Raw genomic sequence first — 24,720 nt, forward strand, 5'->3', positions numbered from 1 at the left:
CGTCTGCGGTGATGTTGACATTGATCCTCCTCGCCAAAGCTACTACCTTCTCGGTGGTGTTCTCTCCATCTGTTTCCGGCACGCCGTAAACTCGTACATTTTCCCGCCGACTATATTGCTCTAGACGATCGATATCATTTTCCAGCTTCACTTGTTGAGATGGGTGAGATGGCAACGGCGTTGGTCTCATCTGCTCTATCGCAGTTGTCACAGCCACCTTGACAGCCTGAGTCACTGCCTGGATGATAACCGGTTGTATGGCCATCAGAACCTTCGTGATTATATTTTGCATATCACCATCAGAAAGATCAGATTTCCCCTTTGGCCTCTCCTTTCCACTAGTTGCGGCAGCTACAGCATAGGTGACGGCCTCCTCTATATTTGGGGGCGGTGCTTTCATAGCCACTTCGTCATCAAGCACGTCAAATCTATTTCCTGATGCCATTATGACGTCACAATAAGGTCAGTGTTAAGATGGGTGGTTGTGTGCGCTACAGGTGCAACAGGTGCAAGACGTCTAGACAGTTACAAGCAGGTGCATCAATGGTTGCCAACCAGTCTGCGTTGTATCCACAATTTGATGCGCTGATGAAGATGGAGCTGGTATGATACGCACCCTGGCTTTACGTTGCTAGGATATGTGGATGCAACTGTCTCTTCTCTTGGTCACAGTCCGTTTACAGAATCCTCAAAAAATGGGTATTAACTGTGTTTTCAAGATTAAATCCTTTAAAAACTCCAAAAACCAGTGTCACCAACGGAAGCCTCAGAACGAGATCTCAACATTGATACACAAGTTTTTTAACGATTTCGAAGATTAATGATTAAATGACGTCAATCTTGGAGCAAAAAGAAAACACGTCCTTACCCTTCAATAATTCTCCAATAAGGTGACAATGCGCGTACAGCCCGCTGGCTAAATGCGCAATGCTGTCCAAGATCATGCGCGCTTGTGGGCCCGGCTTGTGGGATTTTGCTTTTCGCTTTCGATATTTTTGCTCCCTTTTCATAGATTACTGCAGGGAAAAACTCTTGTTTTTTCATATTTTCGCTAGAAATTACCGAGGCGTTGTACAACACAAATAGCGAATATTCTTATTCGTGCGATGGTGCGAGATTTCGCATTCGGTGAAAGAAAGAAACGCTCTATTCAACTCGGCTAACGCCTCGTTGAATAGAGCATCTTTCTTTCACCTCATGCGAAATCTCGTACCATCGCACTCATGCCTATTCGCTATTTGTATATTGTACAACGCCTACTTAGCTTGTTGTACGCGATCAAATGGGAGGCTGAATGTCACACATTCGTACCGTTGCACACAAGACGTACCATCCAAAATGTACCATTGCACGTACGGCTTTAGGAGGTGACGTCACAATGCGATTTCATTGAATAAGATGACAATGCGCGTAAAACCAGCTGGCTAAATGCGCAATGCTGTCCAAGATCATGTGCGCTTGTGGGCCCAGCTTGTGGGATTTTGCTTTTCGCTTTCAATATTTTTGCTCCTTTTTCATAGATAACTGGAGGGAAAAACTCTTCTTTTTTCATATTTTCGGTAGATTCCGAGGCGTTGTACAACACAAATAGCGAATATTCTTATTCGTGCAATGGTGCGAGATTTCGCATTCGGTGAAAGAAAGAAACGCTCTATTCAACTCGGCTAACGCCTCGTTGAATAGAGCAACTTTCTTTCACCTCATGCGAAATCTCGCACCATCGCACTCATGCCGCCTATTCGCTATTTGTATACCGTACGTCGTTGAGCCATGATACTGATGATAAACAAATGTGATGGCTGATGCCGAGTGACTGGTGTTAAAATTTGATAAAGCGTGAAAACCGTATTTTAATACGTAACGATAAGCCTGCATGGAAGAAGTAGTAAGTATTGCCTTTTAATATGTTTGCCCATAGTTAGTATCAATATCAGGTATTTTAGCGTAGGCCTACAAAAAATAATCCTCATGAATATGGCCGATGCGATGGTCGCATTGCATTGGGCATCCGCTGCCAGCTCCAGACCAGACAATCCAGGGAGCTCCGGCCCGTGAAGCAGAGCGGAGTTCCCTGGGTTACACTCGTGCACTCGACACTATAGTGTCTCTGGGCTCAATAGCATCCTGCCTCTGGCATGTCTGGGGAATTGGTTTGAATAATTGAATATTTTTTTGTGCGTGGGCCATTGTGAATTTTATGTGTACCAATTTACAACGAATTCTGAGACGGTCGGGTGCAAATCTGCAATCACTGGGTGAATCCTGATCATGATGTCCCCCACTTGTTCACTGCTACCACCCTGCCTGTGGGGAATCTACAGGTAGGACTATGGTATGCCAATGTTGTCCAGAGCACACACTTTAAAAAGTCATTAAAATCTCACTTTTGACTTGTGACCAAAATTACTCATTTCCGTACAGTTGCAATTTATTTTTCATTAGTAACTTGGGAATAATTTTTGTATTCACCAGAGCGCTCAAAAACTTGAATTTTGGGCATATTTTTGTGTACGCCCTCTATTGGTGGAAAGTAATAAGGCAAGAAAATTTTCATTTTTTGATCTCTGTTTTTGATTAAGAAAAAAATGATTTAAAGTATCAAATTTAAATAAGAGCCAAGTTGTATGAATAGTAGGTGTAATGGAAACTCAGTGTAAAAAATCAAGCATTTGCCCCCCCCCCCAAAAAAAAAAGAAATTTAGCCAAACATTGCCACCCTTGTTTTGCCACACATGGAGATATAACTGAGAACAAGGTTATATTATAACCTTGTTCATTGAATGAGTGGGTGAATCCACTCATTCATATCTCCATGTGTGGCAAAATAAGGGTGGCAATGTTTGGCTTATTTTCTCTTAGTGCTGTAGCTCGAATTGTTTACCGAGCTGAATCCTGCCGAGTTGGCAATGACCGGCTCGGAGCTTTACGGACCGGGTTTCACTTTGAATCCCTTGAACTCGGTAAATATACCCGGATTGTTTGATAATATTTGAGGTGTCATTTGTCACCGCAATAAAAGTTATGAAACTATTTTTAACAAGCAATCCATCCACCTAGTGTGATGGTCGAGGGGACAGGTCAAAGATCAACCATCCCTACCTTATTTTCATTTTTTCCCTATCATGATGGGACCTCCTGAGTCATGGCCTTGTGTGAGGGATGGAGATGATATCCTATAGCTAGCCGGCTTACGGCGCACATGCACACAGTACCTGCCATGTGATATCATCTGACTGGTCATGTGATTGGCTGAGAGTAATGGTTCACTGGGTGAGAATGTCCAATTTGTTTACAAGTAAAGGCCGGTTGGTCCATTAGGCATGATCATAACTCAAGAAGTTTTCCTTTTGATATTATGACTGTGATGACATCCAGAATATTTCTCTCTTTTTTGGTAAAATAATTTGTCCGGTTTATTGAGATATCTTTTATACTGGTATAAAAGATATCTCAATAAACCGGGTCAGTTTTTTCTGCTAACCATAAAAGCCCTCCCTCCCCCCAAAAAACCCTGTTGTGTTGACATTTTCCACAAAGTCGGTGATCCGAAATAATAGCTCAGCTGGGTGCAAAACATTTAATTCCCATTTAAAGGATACATCAAAGAGGGTGGACGAGACAGACGAGAATAGGAGGGTGCCGTTACAGGGAGAGAGAGAGAAGGGAGGGGGGGGGTACGTGTACAGGAGCAAAAAAAAAAACCCAAAACAAAAACGTGTGAGATGCATAAATGGATGATATGGGGGTAGGATGATATTGGACCGATTGTCAAAGTTTAATATGAAATAAAAATGTATTTTGATTCATTTTTTTATTAAAAATATTACCGGTAGCTGACGGCTAGAAGAAGACAGATGAAAATAAATCTTACACAAAAAATAGTTTGAGTAAAATATTCTATTGCTTCAAAGCAAATATGAATAATGAAATACGCTCAGAAATTAACTCTTTCTGCCACCTCCACCCCTCCGAAAAAAATCTGCCCTATGATATATAGAAACAATCTCTGTGAGAGCCTGTTTGAAAATTGGGTCACCAGAATGATAACATAATAAACAATGTGGTTTGTAATCTGCCTCTTGATTTTATACACACACACACACAAAATCATTTCAAAGCACATGTTTCGTAGTAAATCACTAGCGGTGCACAGACTGTACTGTTGACCGCTGCACTGGTGATAAGCATGTGAGGGTTGCGAATTGGCCTTGTATTGTCTCCATCCCCTACATCCTCTACATTATTACTGGATGATATAAACAGTGAATTATTTTGGGGGTTTGTATGTCTTTTGAGAACAAGGTCAGAAGGTTATGTCGGTCACAGATAAGAGTCAAGTAGGTCAAAACATTGTACTTTTGCATGGACATAAATCAATTTTAGCCGGACCGGGTTACCGGGCCTCTCCGGGTCGAGCTATGATTCTGATAAGATTTACGAGCCGGGTTCGGACCGAGTTGAAGGAACCGAGCTACAGCACTATTTTCTCTTTTTCTTTGGGGAAAATGCTTGATTTTTTTACACTGACAAAAAGTGACAGTTTCTATTACACCTATTATTCATATAACTTGACTCTTATTTAAATTTGATTCTTTGAATTATTTTTTTCTTAATTAAAAATAGAGATCAAAAAATGAAAATTTTCTTGCCATATTACTTTCCACCAATAGAGGGCGTACTAAAAAATATGCCCAAAATTCAAGTTTTTGAGCGCTGTGGTGAATACAAAAATTATTCCCAAGTTACTAATGAAAAATAAATTGCAACTGTATGGAAATTAGTAATTTTGGTCACAAAAGTGATATTTTAATGATTTTTTAAAGTGTGTGCTCTGTACAACCTTGGCATACCATAGTCCTACCTGTAGATTCCCCACAGGCAGGGTGGTAGCAGTGAACAAGTGGGTGAATCCTGATGAAATGACCCCCAAAGAAAAAGATAAAATAAGTTAAAAATTGCCAACCTGCCTTATTAACAGAACAAGGTTATCATAAGTTACTCATTCTATGAACAAGGTTATGATTAGACAGGAATAACCGTCGCTTCTGGGGATTTCCTTAACAATTCTGACATTTCACTACAATCACCATTCACTGACGGTAGAAAAAACTTAAGCTCTCATGTGTTAACACTTCGTCCAATTCGCCGATTAAACTGTCTAGACTTCAGCATACATTTTTAAATCGAATTAACAGTCTAAGGATTTAGAAACAACAAAAGTTCTATCTTGGAATATTTGATAATGAAATGTGCACGAAATAGATCAAAAGGTATGAAAATGGTACTTTACCAATGTTTACTTGTCTTGGTCTCGAGAATCACCCGCAAAATGGCAGCCAAAAAATATTAAACAAATATATCAGGCTTTGAGAAAGTATAGTGGAATTATTTATCCGAGGTTGGCATGGTCATTACTATTTGCCCCGAGAGAAATAAAGTAGTTTTGCCAGTCCAACCGAGGATTAATCATGTTAATAATTCCCAATATGCTTTTAAATGAAACACCTGATACATGTATATTTGTTTTATATCCTACTTTTAATAATTTATAATCAAAATCTATGTGCTGAGCTTGCAAAGACCGGTTACTTGAGTTGAATTACCTACTTTTCTCCGAGCCATAGTGCTCAGCGGAACGCAGATTAGTGCCTGCGCCGACGCATCACTGGACTTGCCCCGGAGAGAGAGCGCACTGGCCGGTGTGCCCGAGAGTTTAGCTCGATATCCAGTTTTGTGAAATAATGACGTCAGACCTCGATATACATGTATCCAAAAATATATCAAGGTCTGACGTCACGCACCATCATAGTTGAAATATATTCGGTCACATGATGCTACTTGAACCAATCACTATACAGGATTTACTCTATGTAGGATATAGTATGAGATATTTACCAATGAACGGAGAGGGCGATAACAATTTACGAATGTGTTATCGTTATTGCTTTCAATATTATACGCTTTGCTCCATATACGATCACAGGTAGCAGACGAAATTCGATATATCGAAACTTTAAAAAGTTAATAATGATAGTGATGTCATTTAAGATGGCAACTTGCAAGAAAAACCCTCAGCTCAGGTGAAAATATCTTAGATGAAAGATTTCTCAATCATCCAGAGGATTTTTTAAATAACTTCAGTCGAAGGTAAGCAGTTACTTAAGTTATTCATATTTCCCTGATAATGGAAACCATGAAACTGTAAATTTCGCTTATAAACAGTTTTAAATCGCGACCTATAAAACGTTAGTTCACTTGATACGTTGGCTGCACGGACCTCCAAGTTCTCCAGTCTATGTATTGGTGAGTGGAGCCAACGTAGTTCAGCGGAACAACCAAAATACAGAGACTGAAGCTTTTGGTCTACATGTAGGTTATGATATTCTTGTTCTCTGTTAGTACTCCCTGTGTGGTGAAATAAAGTTGGCAATGTTTGGCTTATTTTCTCGTTTTCTTTGGGACAAATGCTTGAATTTTTGACACTCGGTTTCCATCACAGCTATTCATCATATAACTTGACTAAGTAAATTTGATTCTTAAAATATTTTTTCATATAAATTAAAAATCTATTGAAAAATTGTCTTGTCCTATTACTTTCCACCAATAGAAGGTGTACACAAAAATATGCCGAAAATTCAAGTTTTTGAGGGCTCTGGTGAATACAAAATTACTCCAAAGTTACTAATGAAAAATAAATTGCAACTGTATGGAAATTAGTTATCGTCACAAAGTGATATTTCAATGATTTTTTTTTTAATTGTGTGCTGTGTACAGCATTGGTATACCATAGTCCTACCTGTAGATTCCCCACAGGCAGGCTGGTAATGAACCCTTGAGTGATCATCAGCTTGTTCATAGAATGAGTGCCTGGGTTTATACAGACATGCCAGAGTTCAGGCCAGGCAGGGACCAAGCTTCCTTCGCCTTGCGGAAACTGAGATTCGTAAGCTGCAGAAGTTTCGGGAGATGGAACTTCGAATTTGGCTCTCGCGTCTCTACCCTTTTGCAGAAAAAATTAAATATGGAAACTTTTCAATCAATGCGTCATTATTTGGAGACTGGATTAGCTTTTGAAAGAGGATTATCATAAATGTTGACTTTTTAATAATTAAGATGTATATATATACAAAGATTGTGTTGTTTAATTTTTTCACTCTTGTAAGAAAATACATGAAAACTCAGAGGAAAGAATATTTAATTACCACATGGGCCAAGTCCTGTATTCATTATTTTTTCTCTATTTCATAAATTTTATTATCATGTTTTTAATTTCTTTTTGTTTTGTGAGGGGTGCATGCAGGTGGGGGTTGTGTTTGACTGGAGCATGGGGATGGGATTTGCACAAGTTTTTTATCACTTTTGTTTCTGTCGTTCTGAGTGTTTGGAGCTTTCATCATATGTCTTGTTTTCGTTGTTGATTAGAGTTTTGATATCTGTTTTTTTTTCTGGTTGTTATGGGCTTTTTTGTTTTTAAGAAATAGACCACTCTTTTCCTTTTCTTTAATCTTCAACTGAATATTTATATATGTACTAGGTAGAAATAGTCTGATAACAAACAAACAATTTAACAACAGAATTACATGATTTCTCAGCTGTCAACATGAAGAAGAAACGCTCAGCTCCACGTCCAGCAAAGCCAGGAATCAAGTGCCAGCTTCTCATGGACTCTTATGGTTCCATCCCAGAGGATCAAAACCTTAAGATTGGCCATGTTCTACACCTTCACATGGACAATTGTAGATCGGTTGCAGCCACGATTCGTTCTCTTCGTGAAATTCTTCCTGCTACAGCTGCTATTACAACTTCTATGTTGAATCATATCATTAACAAAAGTGACCGATTTAAGAACTTGACAAGAGAAAATGATAGGAAGAATTTTCTGGATATGTGTGCAGAGCCATTTTCATTCAAGTTTATCCATGAGGAGATTGGTAAGTATACATTGTGAAGTTGTTTTCTTTTTTTTTTCTCTTTCAATCTTTTTATATTTGCAATAATAGTTAATACATATTTACAAAATATAACATTTAAATCATTTTTGTCTCGCCCACCAGAGGTGAAGGCGAGACTTAGGGATACAAATGTCGTCCGTCGGTCACAAACCTGCAATGACACATAACTCCACAACCATAAGTCGCTTTCCAACCAAACTTGGATGGTGGATGGACTTGGGGGACCTGCATGTTATGCTGCAGTCTGAGGTCACATGGTAAGGTCAAAGGTCATTTTCAGGTCAACGTTAAAGTTTACATGCAAGACTCTTAACTCCGCAACCGCAAGTCAACCAAACTTGGATGGTAGATGGATTTGGGGGACCTGCATGTTATGCTGCAGTCTGAGGTCATATGGTAAGGTCAAAGGTCATTTTCCGGTCAAGGTTAAAGTTTGCATGCAAGACTCTTAACTCTTCATGCGTCCACCTGTAAACCCCATGTGTGTTGCATTATCTTAGCAGTGATCCCCTCTACGCAGTATGTTATTTAGAGTGCCATAACTTTTTATCTGATCATTTTGAAATAAAATGTTGTGTAGCAAACTTGTAGAGTGTTTCCTGGGCTTTCTTATCGTATATAAATTTATTGGATAAATTAAGGAAAAATGTATGTATGGTAAATTACATTTTCTAAACTGCTTTCTCCTAACACTTCCAACAAAATGTAGCCCCCCTTTTACTTTGTTTCTTGTGTTTAATAGTGGCATGATTTTTATTTATCCACTTGGACTTTTCATTACATAAGCTTTGTATTGATACCAAAATCATGATAATCTGATAAAAATAGCCCATACACATCATGTATATAGTGGAAAATAAAAGAGAGTAAATTTTTGCCTGGTCAAGGTATGGTACTCCATTGAAAGGGTCTCATTAACATTCGTGCCATGAGTCACAGACTCCTAACAATAAACCTGGCCATGGTATTGTTTGTGAGGAGGGTTTTATTGATTTTCTCCTCTCCTTTTTCAATCAAACTTCCTGGCTGTGATCAGGATGTATTGTATCATGGGCATGCAATTGTTCGAAAAACAATGGGACAGGGGACATCTATTGGAAATGTGTGGTTGTGCAAAAATGCGAACGAAACACGCCAACGGATGTGCAATAATGCGAACGTAACGCATGAAGAGTTAACTCCGCAACCGTATGTCGCTTTTGGAGGACCTGCATGTTATGCTGCAGTCTGAGGTCATATGGTAAGGTCAAAGGTCATTTTCAGGTCAACGTTAAAGTTTACATGTAAGACTCTCTTATGACACCTAACTCGGCAACCGTATGTCGTTTTTCAACCAAACTTGGATGGTGGATGGACTTGGGGGACAGGCATGTTATGCTCCAGTCGGAGGTCACATGGTAAGGTCAAAGGTCATTTTCAGGTTAATGTTAAAGTTTACATGCAAGACTATTAACTCCGCAAGTAGATGGACTTGGAGGACCTGCATGTTATGCTGCAGTCTGAGGTCATATGGTAAGGTCAAAGGTCATTTTCAGGTCAACGTTAAAGTTTACATGTAAGACTCTCTTATGACACCTAACTCGGCAACCGTATGTCGTTTTTCAACCAAACTTGGATGGTGGATGGACTTGGGGGACAGGCATGTTATGCTGCAGTCGGAGGTCACATGGTAAGGTCAAAGGTCATTTTCAGGTCAACATTAAAGTTTACGTGCAGGCTCTTATGACTTGTGTTATTCCATCTCAGTCATTTCATAATGAATTTTTGATCCTCTTGCGTGCCCTCACAAACCATCATATTTTTCATAAGTGGGCGAGACACAAAATTGTTTTGCCTTGTATTTGAGGTTAAAATTACCGGTAAATGAAAGAATGCTATACAATTTTTAAAGATAGCAAGCCTTTATTTTTGAGTAAAGGCCAAATTAGTTTCAAATTGTAGCCAATTTTACGACTGCTATGATTTCATTATGACTAGATATCAAATTCACTTTTATTCTAATAAGGATGATAGCATAGTCACAGATTTGAACATACATGTAGGTATTCGTACGATGATTTTATAGAACAGTACATAGTAACATATCCAAGTCTCGCTTTTATTAGCATCAAATCCTACAACTTTTTATTCTGAAATTGGGTCGCAGACCAGTCGTAAGGTGTGCGGTTGCCTTTACAAAGAGTTACAACTGATCCGATTAATTGGAACTATGGAAATCCATCAGTGCCAATATTTTTTTCCTACAAAAACTTTGCACAATGCCCGTTTTATGCAAAGAGATATCGAAGCACAGTGAATTTCCAAGAAAACAATGTGTGCATGAATATATGTATGTCATACATGTAGCTAGAAAATATTTTGAACAACCATGCATACATGTAATAGATGTTGACCTTGCTGGCCTTCCATAGTTGCGATTAATTGGATCAATCGTAATTCTTTGTAAGACGGTCCCCAGGATAGTCCTGTATTTCTTGCAGAGTATCCTTTACGTGATACATTTGTGCAGCACTTGCACAAAATATCTGGAACAAGTCAATGACAAGCACTGTTGAAAGTTTAAGCTTTTAGTGAAGGCAGAGCTGCCAAGTACATGTAGTACTGATTTTTCGTATTTAGTACTGAAAAGAATACTGAGAAGAATACTGATGGTTTCATGCAAAATACTGATTTGTAAAGTTTCAGTTTATGTGTTGTCCTATGGTTTTCCTGTGAAAATACTAATTTCTTCACCAAAATACTGATTTTCAGCCTTAAAAATACTGAAACGGTCTTGTTCAGGTTGGCAGCTCTGTGAAGGTAATTTTGTCTTTTCTTCCAATTTCTCTTCACTCTGCAGCAGTTCTGAGGAGTTCCAACATGGAAGTCGATCCTGCACAAGATGTTGTGGGTAGGTTAAAATTACTAAAGGGGAAGTTCACCCTGAAGAAAAGTCTGTTGTAAAAAAAGCAGAAAAAATTATGAAAATTATGGGTGAAAATTTGAGAAAAATCCATTAAAAATGAAGAAATTATGTACACTGTAATATGAAATGCATGAATTTCATTTCGTAATTTTTTTTATGGCTTATTTTTGTTTTCTTTTCATTTAAACCTGTAACGACAGCTCGGTTTATCCTACAAGTCTCGCTATAAGAGTCTAAAATAAATGTTGAGGATGGCCAGAGCTTAAATAACACAGTTGAAGCGAATAACAGTCATTACACAGGAAATTAAAGTTCAGTAGTTTATTACTTCTCAAAACTTAATGAAGGTGCAACAGAGTATGTGATGATGACAATTAAACAAACTCCAGCGATACATTAAATTTGATAACTGAGATAACGTCGAGCGATGCTGGAACAATCATAAGAATTTTACTTGTGATAATTCTGAAGTATACATACAACTGGAATCATGAAGGAAACTCTGAACTAAAACTAAGAACTAAACTTGACTGAGATGCTGCTCGCTTTATATGTACACTTTCTGGACATAGCATGAAGGTCATCCCCAGCACACAGCAAAAACCCAGATTCAGAGTGGGGAGAGAGAGAGAGAGGGAGAGAGAGGATAAATCGTTCCAAACGAGGATAGGATAAAGTCAAGCAATAGAATAAGCACATAAATACCAATACACTGACCACAAGGTTAAACTAGGGGTTTGGACATTAGGAGTAGAGGGAAAGAAGCCTGAAGAGCAGGGCAAAGTCGAAGTGAGGAGAGAGAAAGCGGAGGGAGTTACTGAACATTATAAATGTGTAGCCAAGGTAATAAACAAGAATGAGTTTCTGAAAGTAATCGCAAGGTTAAAGGGAATTACACAGGTTTGAAAGTCACTGGAAAGGGAGAGGAGGGATGAAAGTTACTGGAAGGGTAAGTGAGGAGGGTTGAAAGTCACTGGAAAGAGAAAGCGAGGAACAAGAGTTGAAAGTCACTGGGAAGAGAGAGTGAGGAACGAGGGTTGAAAGTCACTAGAAAGAGAAAGTGAGGAGAGTAAAACTATCTGAAAGTAGATGCAAGGTCGTAAAGAAGGGAGATGCACTGTTCGGCATTTCTGAAAGACGAAGGAAAGCCAAATATAATACAGAGTGGACAGACCAGAAGAGTTTGACCCTGAGCAAGTTACAGTACAAGAGAGGGCTTGGCTGTGTGCAGGTTACTGGGCAAGTTGAAAGTGACATTCACAATTGATCTAAGCAAGACATTCATTACATAAATGAGTATAGTACAACTAATTAATGCATAAGAATGGAATATATACATAAACATGATAAGAGAATATCGAACATCAACCAAAATGCGTGACAAACCATAAATTTTCTGAAAAATGACATATTGATTTTTTACTGTTTGCTATGTAGGAATGCTGCTTGCATATGACGCCATAAATCACATAATTAGAATTCTAATAAATTTTTGATTCTGCAATCGATTTTTCTTAAACCTTCAGCAATATTTTTGTATTCTTTTTTCTGCTATTTTTACAATAAATGAATTTCCCCTTTAATGTACCATAGAATGCATAGCTAGACCAACAAATCAAGTCTATTTTGTTCAGGATATGATCCATTGTGTACATAATAGGGTATTTATATTGCGCACATATCCACCTTGTTAGGTGCTCAAGGCGCACCTACAGATATTTGGATAAATCAGAAATATTAAAATGAAACTCCTCCTGTATGTTATATTCACTGAAGAACATTTTGATTACAGTGTCCTAAAAAAATATAAACTACATGTAACCTGATGAAATTAAGATTGAAAGCTCATGATGGTTTAATCCACCTCCAGAGTGGAACACGTATCTCCAACACTTGCCAATAATGATACTAACAGTAATGTAAAATATGCATGCCTTTTTCTAAAATGATTAATTTGTATGGTGCGAAGAGGAAAAAGTGACTTTTTTTTACATTTTGATTCCATTCAAACTTTGTCTAGGAACAAAGAGAGATTTTGGATCTTTCCATTCTTCCAACGTGCAAGAACTTGTTGAAGCGCCAGAGGTGAGTTGCTCAAGCTCAGGTATTAGTTTTCATGGGGGTAGATTGCAAAGCCAAGCGATGGTGAAGATTTCCATGGGCGCCCACCTCAACTTGACTGTGGGCTTGCAAACAACACTCCTGGTGTTTGGTTGTAATTTACATGTACATACAGTATGTTATTCCCCCCCCCCCCATTATTTATTGCTTTCATAAGCAGTTACGCCCTCTTGTTACTGTATGCTATCGGCTGTTTTTTTCTTTCACCTCAAATTCTACTAAGCTGTTCTGTGTCTTCCTGTTTTTTCTTTTTTTTTCATCGCTCTTGATTAAAGTCCTGTACTTTTTTCATCACCCTTTATCTCTGGTGTAATTTTATGTTCAATTCAAATCTTGTTGTTCATAATGTGGTATTCATTGTTTGTTTATTTTGCATATTTTTTGTCATTTCGTATTGATTCTATAATTTTGTATGTTTTGTTTTGTTTTAGTACTGTTATGTTTATGTTGCTTTGTTTTAGTCTTATTTTTTTAAGGGGTGCTATGACTATAAAAAAAAGTGATGAAAATTTATGTTTATAATGATTCCACCTCAATCCTTTTGTTCCTAGACCAAGAGCTTAATTTCAATATGCATTGCTAATTAACCTTCATGCGTACATGTACTTCTTTCCTCACTCTCTTCCAGGAGTCTTACGTCCCACCTGATTCCCCGTTTAGTGTCCCAGATTTTGCCAACTGCAAAGGCTTGAAGTTCGGCGAAGAGACAAGGAGAAAGCACTTTCTGCTTGAGGTAAACGTATCTTCAATAATTTCCCCTAAAGATGAATATACATGTAATGAGACTGGATACTCTTCACAAATAAGTCTAGTGTGACTTTATTAAAGTAGTTCTTTAATTTATCTAGGTGCAAGTATTATCTAGCAAATTGCTTAGTCAGACAATGCTTAAGGGATACGCACTAAACCATACTCCTTAACCTGTCTTATGACATCAACAACGCTTTGTATCCTCTGGAAAAAGCACTATATAAATCCAATTATTATTATTGTATTCCCCATTGAGATTATGCATACTATTGTATGCATTGGCATCAAAAAATTTAAGTTGAACTTGAAATGGAAGTTCATCCTGATGAAAATTTTATTACAAAAATAGCAAAGAGAGTAATGCAATTAGTGGTCAAGATTTGAGGGTAATACAGACCATGGGTTTTTGCATAGTGCAAAATGCTGAGTCTGACGTAGTGAGACTAGGGGGCGTTTCATCAATATTTTCATCCGATAAGTTGTCAGATCTGACATCTTTCCATGATTTTGATTGGCTGAGAGGCACTGTACCTATGGTAACTGTCGGATAAAATGGGACTTGTCGGATAAAGCGTCTGACAAGTCCTTTCATGAAATGCTCCCCAGGATTCTGATTGGTTGAGAATCACTGTTACTATAGTAACTTTCGGATAAAACAGGACTTGTCGAATAAAATGTCTGACAAGTCCTTTCATGAAACGCTCCCCAGATTCAATCAATGTTGTGTGGTAGCTTCTACCGAATTATTAGACACAAATTAACAAAGAGAGCGTTTGGAGTAAAGTCTCCATTCTAGACATGGTCTAATTTGTGAATGTGTCAAGTTTGAGTCTGTGCTGGCAGACTAACAAAGACCGTTAATTTTTATTTTAAACTATCCGCTGTGCTTTTGCAGGACTGTACGTTCCTGAATCATGGGGCATTCGGAGCAGTCCTCAAGGACGCCTTAAAGGTTGCCCAGCAGTGGCAGAGCTACATAGAAAAACAACCACTGAGATTCTTTGATAGAGAGGTCCTTCCACATATGGCTTATGTGACTAGGAGACTGGCTGAATTCGTAGGTACAGAGTGATTGGCATTATTACGAGGTTTTAAGACTAACCCTTATTAAACTGACACAAACACCTCAATCACCTTGCTGACTTTTTACTTTCAAGTCTTGTGCATCTTTTGAGGCCAAATTTACAAGGCCTGGGTACGCAGATTTGAAATTACGTAATTTGGGGTCTGCATGCACTTACAAAATTTTGCATGACTTGAGAACCGCGTACCCTGGGGTTGCAATTTTGGTCTCAAAAGTTGTGTGAGAGATAGAAAGAAAGAAGTCAGTGAGTGATGCAGTCAAAAAAATTTGTGCGGCGGATTTATCATGAAAAGTATTGAGGGAGGCTGAATCAACACTATGCTACTAGAATAGACTGAGAATGAAGGAAGTCAGATAGCATTGGTGTTTTGCCCATTTCAACTTCTCTGCATAATAAGACTGCAATGTTGGTAGGGGGAGGACCAACAAAATTATTGACATTTCACAAAGCACACAATTGGTGTATTCTACATGCAGGTATCCCTCAAAACGATGTATCTAATTCACCTGTCTTGTTTGAAAGTACTATACAAATTAAGGCTTCATTCCAACGTAAGTCATTGCTTTGTCTGCTTTTGTCTGGCAGTCCTATATAGGTTAAAGGGGAAGTTCACCCTGACAAAAAGTCTATTGTAAAAATAGCAGAAAAAATAATAAAAAATATTGCCAAAGGTTTGAGAAAAATTCATCAAATAATTAAAAAGTTATTAGAATTTCAATTATTTGATTTGTGACGTCATATGCGAGCAGCATTCCTACATAGCGAATGGTAAAAAATCAATGAAATGTCATTTTCTCAGAAAATTGAAAATGGTTTTCACTGTACCTTTTGTATATCAATAGACAAATCACTTCACACCCGATCATGAATAGAAAACAAAATTAAGTCATCAGGAACCATACAAAATTTGAAATTCATGCATTTTATATTACATAACACATGGGGCAGCTGCTCGTTTATGACGTCACAAATCCATAACTTTGAACTCTAATAACTTTCTTACTCTTTAACGGATTTTCCTCAAACCTTCACCAATATTTCACTAATTAGGTGGTCTGTCTTTGACAGATCACCTCTTAATTTCGTCAGAATTTTCTTATTTCTTTCTTTCTTACTTTCTTTATTTTTACGGATTTTCTTGTCGCCAACTTTTCTCCGAATCGGCTGAATCAATTTTGCTGATTTTTTCGTCATACATAGGATCTGTCATGGACACGTCAAAATAAGCTTTTCAAGGTCATCAGGTCATGATGACGTCATCTAGGCGCCATTTTGTAAAATCACATTATCAATCATATCTCCATTATTAATTATCAAAAATCAATCAAATTAACATCACATCAATTTAAGGTCAAGAGTCATCAGGTCATGTCATCAAAGGTCACCTGAAGGTCACGACGCGCGCGTCAAAATTTAAAAATGCTCAAAATCACTTTTTGACCAAACGAGAGTACGTTTTAGGTCATTTTAAGCATTTCAAAAATTTTGCACGCGCGCACGCATGCGCGCGCGTTTCCGCGCGTAACGCCTTAACACAACGCAGAAACACCGTTTTTTTACATCATTTCATTGATAATAAAATTCTGAACAATTTGATACCTTGATCAACCTTCTACGACCATTAATAACGAAATTAACACCCGTTAAACTTTGCAGCACGTGTGCGCGCGAGCTCTCACTATAGGCCATATATGGGCAAAAACATGCCTATTGAAAATTCACTGTAGCTCTTTAAATAGTCCATTGACCCCCAATTTTGTTTTCATATATCGATAGAGTATGAGTTATAGATTCGATTTCATGTCACCATTGTCCCTAAATTATATCGTGACGTCATCAAAATGGCGCCTAAACTAAAACCTTCATTTTTTCAAAAATGACGTCATCAAATTTATGCAAATGTGGTTGTAACTAGGCCCGTTTTGAAAGTCCATTTTTGATGCATGTGTACACGGCGTGTTTTTCGGTCGTGTACACGTTGTAAACACTGTGAGAGCGAGTTCCGTTTTCATGTCGACACGGACCCGCATCAATATGTCATAAAAAGGGGTCTATATAGCCTAAGTCACGGTTTTGAAGCTTACCTGAGAAGTTTGAAGTATCAATCACAAAAATTGGTGCAAATTAAAAGTTTACTCGGCTTAGCAGCGCATTAAATTAATAAAGAATGCAAAAGAAAATCAGTGCAGGGCCCTAGCTATCGCCGACGCTCGGTGGATGCGCATTTTGTATACTGTACCGTACATGCATGCACAGATCGCTGCAGAATAAGTGTAACTGAAGTTATCGATTAATTTTCATTATGTTGCCAATTTGAAGAGCGTTTGTTTGTAGGCTTGTGTGCGAGCGTATAACACGTAAGTTGTAGCGATGATCGCTATCGCAATTGGTGATTCTCAAATTGACTCTGAGTGTGATTGAGCAACGCTTTCGAGCTTTTGAGACCGGAGCAGACCCATTTCGTGCCGATTTCGTGGTACAAAAACGTGAGTCTCCAGAAAGAATGTGGATTAAATTGGCGATTTTGGAAGTGAACTCACTCTGGATTAATTGAAATATGTTGACATATTAGTAATTAAAACATGTGCAGTGTCTGAGAACTAAGATTTAATGTGAGGCTGTGAGCTTGTTTATGCAGATGCTACCGTGTACACGGTGATGGAATTTAGTACACGTGCACTGACTTGACCGTGCGTGTACACGTGTACCCGAAACGGGCCTAGTTGTAACTTCTCGAATATAGATCATTTTTCGCCCAGATTTCGATATGTTGTAGTTTAGAATGTACTCTTTCTCCTCAGTAATCATTAATTTTCGTTTTGAGAAACGCATCATTGCGTAAAACAGCGATGAAAAGAGGCATGTCATTTTTCCTCATTTTGCGTGTAATCTCTATGGGACATGACTTTTTCTCAAAACTAGATTCGACATTGCGCTATTTCCATTTTTTCTTGTCAGTTTTCTTTAAGCTTTTAGTATGTTGTAGCTGAGATTCTAAGCTTTCGCAAGTGTGCCCTTCATTTTTTGATCAGATGCCGGGATCATGCCCGTATTTCACTTGCAAAATTGGACTTGTAATTCTCAAAATTGCTTACGTGTATTCTCTATGGGGAATATCGTGGCTTTGACTGCTTTCTAAAGGGCGCGGGTTCGAGTCCTGGGGTGAACAACATGATTTTTTTTTCACTTTTTTTTCTTTTTGCCACTTCTTACATGATCCTTTATGATAATTAAAAGGTATAAAAGTTAAAATTTAGCAAGATAAAACAGATTATAATTGCTTTTTTCATATCACATGTGTTTTGCGTGTAATCTCTATGGGACATGACTTTCTCAAAACTAGATTCGACATTCCTCTATTTCGTGAGCCATATCTCCATTGTTTCTTGTCAGTTTTCCCTGAGCTTTTAGTATGTTGTAGCCGAGATTCTAAGCTTTCGAAAATAAGCCCTCCATTTTTTGATCAGATGCCGGGATCATGCCCGTATTTCACTTGCAAAATTGGACTTGTAATTCTCAAAATTGCTTACGTGTATTCTCTATGGGGAATATCGTGGCTTTGACTGCTTTCTAAAGGGCGCGGGTTCGAGTCCTGGGGTGAACAACATGATTTTTTTTTTCACTTTTTTTTTTCTTTTTGCCACTTCTTACATGATCCTTTATGATAATTGAAAGGTATAAAAGTTAAAATTTAGCAAGATAAAACAGATTATAATTGCTTTTTTCATATCACATGTGTTTTGCGTGTAATCTCTATGGGACATGACTTTTTCTCAAAACTAGATTCGACATTCCGCTATTTCGTGAGCCATATCTCCATTTTTTCTTGTCAGTTTTCTTTAAGCTTTTAGTATGTTGTAGCTGAGATTCTAAGCTTTCGCAAATGTGCCCTTCATTTTTTGATCAGATGCCAGGATCATGCCCGTATTTCACTTGCAAAATTGGACTTGTAATTCTCAAAATTGCTTACGTGTATTCTCTATGGGGAATATCGTGGCTTTGACTGCTTCTTAAAGGGCGCGGGTTCGAGTCCTGGGGTGAACAAGATGAATTTTTTTTCACTTTTTTTTCTTTTTGCCACTTCTTACATGATCCTTTATGATAATTAAAAGGTATAAAAGTTTAAATTTAGCAAGATAAAACAGATTATAATTACTTTTTTCATATCACATGTATTTTGCGTGTAATCTCTATGGGACATGACCTTTTCTCAAAACTAGATTCGACATTCCTCTATTTCGTGAGCTATATCTCCATTGTTTCTTGTCAGTTTTCCCTGAGCTTTTAGTATGTTTCTGCCGAGATTCTAAGCTTTCGAAAATGTGCCCTCCATTTTTTGATCAGATGCCGGGATCATGCCCGTATTTCGCTTGCAAAATTGGAATTGTAATTCTCAAATTTGCTTACGTGTAATCTCTATGGGGGAATATGCTAGCTCAATGGATAACGCATTTGACGTGTTCGTCCGTATTGCTGACGTGTAGGTCCGTGTTGCTGACGTGGTGGTCCGTGTAGCTGACGTGTAGGTCCGTGTTGCTGACGTATTGGTCCGTGTTGACGACGTGCTCTGCCGGCATGATCCGTGTAGATCCGTGTGAAGCTGCCGTGTTGATGCCGTGTTCACAGTCATCTGGGGCAAAACTATCCCGGACCTCCCCGGATCATGCCGGCATTGCCGTGTTGATCCGTGAGGTATAATCATCTATCTTGTATGTATCTGTTTGAAGATGTATGTCTGACGATTGTCATCACCACATCAATAATCACATTTAGTAATGGTCCAAACTTATTCTTAGGATATCTACGATCAAGATTATCAATGATATCTAAATTATTTATTTCATACATCAGCCAACACTGAATGACAAATCATGACAGACCACCTAATTCGTCCGCATGACGAATTAAATTCTAGTTTACTATTTTTTCTGCTATTTTTACAACAAAGTTTTCTTCAGGGTGAACTTCCCCTTTAAGCTTTAAGTTTGTCACTGGTAACTGTTGATATTATGGTCCATTTAATGTCAAGTCCACCCCAGAAAAATGCTGACTTGAATAAATAGAGAAAAATCAAACTAGCATAGTGCTGAAAATTTCATCAAAATTGGATGTAAAATAAGAAAGTTCTGACATTTTAAAGTTTCACTTCTTATTCACAAAACAGTGATATGCACAACTAGATGAGTTGGTCGATGAAGTCCATCACTCACTATTTCTTTTGTTTTTATTGTTTGAATTATACAATATTTCATTTTATTATAGATTTGACAATAAGGAATAACTTGACTGAAACATAGTATTAAACAATGCTAATGACACATTTTCAGGGAGGAATTAATCATTGTATCACTTGCCAATAAGGAGAAAATTAGAATATTTCATATTTGACATAATAAAATAGAAAAGAACTAGTGAGTGGATGACGTCATAGTCTCCTTATTTGCATACCAGCCAGGATGTGCATATAACTGTTTTGTGAAATTAAGCGAAACTTTTAATAAAATGTCATAACTTTCTTTTTTTACATCTGATTTTGATTAAATTTTTAGTGTTATGCTTGTTGAATTTTTCTCTTTTTCTTCAAAACAACTTTTTGTTGGGGTGGACTTGTCCTTTAACCATATTTGCTGGGTTATTACAAATTATTAGCCTTGAGGGGAATGTTGAATATGTTACCTGCAAATTTACTTGCACAGGCTGATTTTTGCCTATATGGTGAAGGCCGATGACATGCATGCATATGTGATCTGCCGCTCCAAAACCAACAATAGTATTACCTTTAGTCACCCAAAATGAATACAAGGTTTTTACTGAGCTTAGAAAAGCAAATACTGAGCTTTAAAATGATGTATAATTTGTCAAAATTGATCAACAATAACCGATACATGCAACTACTTGATTGATTGTTGAAGAATTTTTGCAGGAGCTTCAGAAAATAAGGAGAAAGCAAGGAATAAAGTTTTGGGGTTCATTTAAGCGTGAGATGTTCACCACTTACAATCTCGTTGAAAATTCTAAACAGTCTGCAAAAAGCTTTTGTGAAAGAAACTCTTGTACGTTGTTTTCCATTTGACTTCTCAACTCGAAACTTTGACAGAAGAAGATTTAGTCTTGGAGATGAGCTAATTTTCTCATTTTTTCCTTGAAAAGACCAAACTACCACTTTTGCTATTAACTGAGAACCTTTCCTGGTGACTTACATGTATTGTTGGTTTTAGGGTAGCTACAGTAGTCACATATGGTAACATTCCTGGAGCCTGTAACTATATTTTGTATTTCTATCTGTATCATCTCCCCCTTTTTCAGGCTGTGAAGCAAGTGGAATAGTCCTTGTGCCCAATGTCACCACAGCTATCAATGCAGTTGTCAGGAGCATTCCATTCAAGAAGGGGGAAAGGATATTCTGCCTCAACATCACATATGGTAAATATGAACTTAACAAAGCATGACTTTCCTTAAAGTGGCTCACTTATTCATCATCACAGTATACATGTAGCTTCCTGTATGAGCTGCCAAAGGGATACCACATCAAGTATCAAGAGCCAATCTTTCAAATTGTCTTGCCTTTGTGTTTTACTAATATTTTCCAATTATGGATAGAGGTGGGGCTGGTTCAGATATGCTAATTTATGCGTAAAATCTAAAGTTTGCTCTAATTAACTAAACAAGGCCCTAAAATGCTAATTTGTGGTTCACAGTTTCTTTATAAGAATCCGACCAAATGCACTTTAAAAAAAGTTCAACATCACTTTTATTTTCTTATGTACTTTATTTTCTAAATTTTTTATGTATTTCCTTGTTTTTTTACTTTTTTTCAATGGAAATTGTTGGGGACTTTATTTTGATCATAAACAAGAAGAAATTCATTGATTTTAATCAGTAAAGGGAAAAGTAATGATACATTTATGAATTTCCCATTTTGAGTAATTTGGGGTCTGCATGCACTTATGAAATGCTGCGTAATTTGAGAAGTGAGTACCCGCTGGTCCCAATTTTGGTCTAAAAAGTTGTGCGAGACCTGAAAGGAAAAGTTAGCGTGAGCGACCTGGTCAAATTTTGCACGATGGATTTATTGCCAAAAATGTCAAGGGGGGGTGATCAGCCCCCAGTCTGATTATGGTTAAAGAAAACTATTGGGAGATTTAAAGAGGGGCAGTTGTATATGACATCTCAAATCAAAAACTTTAAATTCAAATAATTTTCTATTTAATGGATTTTTGTCAAATCTTCTCCAATATTTTTTGTTTCTGCTATTTTACAACAAACTTTTTGTGGGGTGAACTTTCATTTTCTCTTTTTGAAATGTAGGTGCAGTAAAGAAGCTACTGAAGCACACAGCTGAGTCGCTGGATCTTGAATATCAAGAAGAGAATCTCAATTTACCCCTCACATCAAATCAAGAGGTATTTGATCATTATTGATGTCGTATTTTATGGGGACAGCATGATATGGTATACTTGGGGACAGGGCTATCACAAACTATAAAATCATATCTGTAGGTTTATAAATTTATGTTCAAACATCACTTTGATTTGTTACATATGAAAGCTTTAAATTGCTACCCAGATGTTCAGATAATTATTTTTTATGTCTACATCCCTTACAAATAATTACCAGATGACATGATCTATGATCTTGTTCTATCCTTCTGGAGAGATGATCAGATGACAAGACCTTGGATCCATGATCATCTCTCAAACAGCATGTAGAAATGACGAGATCTTGTCATCTCATGTTTTGCAAGGACTATAGACTTGACCAAATGATTATCTATCTAGGTGGCACTTTTAAGCTTCCATAGTTGCATGGCTATGTACCTTAAACAAAATATAGTTGATTCTGCATTAGTCAAGTGAAATCAGACGGATCCACTTGTGAATGTTAGCTCACAGTTCAACACATACTTCTCACTGAATGTGTCCATTTTGCTCATATTTATGATAATTTTTATTATGTTTCACGATCGTGTGTTCTACAGAGCTGCCAAGTAGTACGATTTTTCCGTATTTCATACGGAAATCAATTTAAAATACGGCAGTACGCTTTTTCATGATAAAATACGGGAAAAAACAAATTAGAGAAGAAAAGGTATTCCGTGTGTTGCTGCCCTCTACGTTCAATTAGTTATGCTTTCATCAAGGCTTTCCGATTAGAATTTTCGATATCCTGGCGAATCAATGCAGATGACAAGTTCCGAGCGCACGCGTGTAGTTTACGTTTACAAGCAGCGGCTCAAATCAAGATATTTTGCGACTGGTAAATACGTCTGTAAGGATGATGACGTCATCCAAGATGGCAACTTACGTTGACCGACAGAAGGATCGAAGATGACGATGTTTCGATCATAATTTGAAACGAGTTAGCCGTAACTGCGGTCTAAGGTACGATATTTCTGAATTTCATACATTTTTCCGTAAATATGGATGCAATTTCTTTTTCATAATGTGATATTTTATGATTTTATGTGCAAAAAACGATCGAAAAAAAAACAGGTTTCCGTCGAATGTTAGATCTAACGTTACTGCTAATACGTTGTCTGTACGTACGGGCCTCCAAATTCTTCAGTCTATGTATGGGTGAGTCAGCCAACGCAGTTCAGCGGAACAACCAAAATCTAGACTGAAGCTTTCGGTCTCGTGTGCGACGGTGTGGGGCGCAAAATAATAGAGAGTTTTAGAAGCAGTGAACGTGAACAACGTAGCAGTCCTCTGATCGTTCAAGTCAACGTCGTCGTCTGCCCTCGTTCACTACAGATGCGAATACTTTAGATTTCATTCGACTTGTACGTGTACGTACGTCCACACGGAACAGCGTGATAACGAGCGGGTCATGACACTCTGCCTGACCCGGAATATCTGGCGCACCATCGATTGGCGACCCGGTCGGGTGATGCGAAGGTGCAACTTGTGCACATGTGCCCTTTCCCTTGCTTTGATTCCTTTTTACGCGAGTTTGGATATATATAGATGTATATGTTGGAGATCAGAAAGCAATTTCGAATATGATAAACATAATGCATCGTACAACTTACATTAATTTTGAGAAAAGTCACTGAAAACTGTGTTTTAAAAGAGAAAGGTTGATCTTCATGCTGGGCTTGAACGGTTAAAATGACGTCACTCACGTGCACGTCGTCTATGATTTAGGAGAACCGCAAAATGGATGTGGCGAGGTTCTCGATTTTGATAGTGGACGTGTGTGAGGACCTGAGTCATATGGCAGGCCAAAAAATGATGTCATCTCGTTCCAGTCCACTATGTGGACGTACATTTCTAAAAGTGCTCAGTGTAAGAAGTGATCGAACTTTGCCCTTATGCATGCATATTTATCTCATGGTAAAAATATGGATTTTTTGGTCAAAATACTGATTTGGGGGGATAAGAATACTGAAAATGCAAAATACAACTTGGCAGCTCTGGTTCTAAGCTTTCAGAAGAAACTGAAATGTTTTTAAAGCTTCTAAATAAGGGACTGGGGGTTGTTTCACAAAGATTGAAGTATGACTTAGAGTCGCACTTAAATTTCTAGTTGCGTGCAGTATTAAAGGCATAACAGCATTGGTCAGATCATTCCAAGAGTATGCGCACTACTGCGTATTGATCAAAAAGATTGCGCGTTGCATATCATGTACGCGTCGACATTTAAGTGCGACCTAAGTCATACTTAAATCTTTGTGAAACACCCCCCTGGTAAGGTATATGTATTTAATTCTACTTGCTTAGGAATGTGAGGAGCAGGGTGTTTTGTTGAGGGAGGAGTTGTCTTAATGGAATTGATATATTCAAATATTGTTTCATTTAGCTAATATTTGTGAAAAACAGAGATGCCAAGTTCAAAGACCAGCTATGCGTGAGATTTTCTGTGAATCTGAGTGAGATCACAGACATTGTGTACAATGTATATGGAG

The 24,720-nt window shown here is 37.8% G+C and overlaps 1 protein-coding gene across 6 annotated transcripts in view; it reads left to right on the forward strand.

The window, feature by feature from the left end:
- The first annotated feature begins 1,761 nt into the window (after positions 1-1,761).
- The window catches only part of LOC121414203 (probable L-cysteine desulfhydrase, chloroplastic), a 31,482-nt gene continuing 8,523 nt past the window's right edge, over positions 1,762-24,720 (forward strand). The window contains exons 1-8 of one of the 6 annotated variants that reach the window (XM_041607284.1): positions 1,762-1,885; positions 7,575-7,931; positions 10,792-10,842; positions 12,878-12,942; positions 13,607-13,711; positions 14,624-14,789; positions 21,120-21,236; positions 22,122-22,216. In XM_041607284.1, coding sequence (XP_041463218.1) covers positions 7,601-7,931; positions 10,792-10,842; positions 12,878-12,942; positions 13,607-13,711; positions 14,624-14,789; positions 21,120-21,236; positions 22,122-22,216 — 930 coding nt within the window. In that variant the 5' untranslated portion in view covers positions 1,762-1,885; positions 7,575-7,600. The remainder of the gene's footprint in view (positions 1,886-7,574; positions 7,932-10,791; positions 10,843-12,877; positions 12,943-13,606; positions 13,712-14,623; positions 14,790-21,119; positions 21,237-22,121; positions 22,217-24,720) is intronic. The other 5 variants (XM_041607282.1, XM_041607285.1, XM_041607283.1 and 2 more) reach the window with 5 other exon arrangements.

The sequence above is a fragment of the Lytechinus variegatus genome, chromosome 4, assembly GCF_018143015.1.
Source record: "Lytechinus variegatus isolate NC3 chromosome 4, Lvar_3.0, whole genome shotgun sequence".
In the NCBI taxonomy this organism is placed as follows: Eukaryota; Metazoa; Echinodermata; class Echinoidea; order Temnopleuroida; family Toxopneustidae; genus Lytechinus; species Lytechinus variegatus.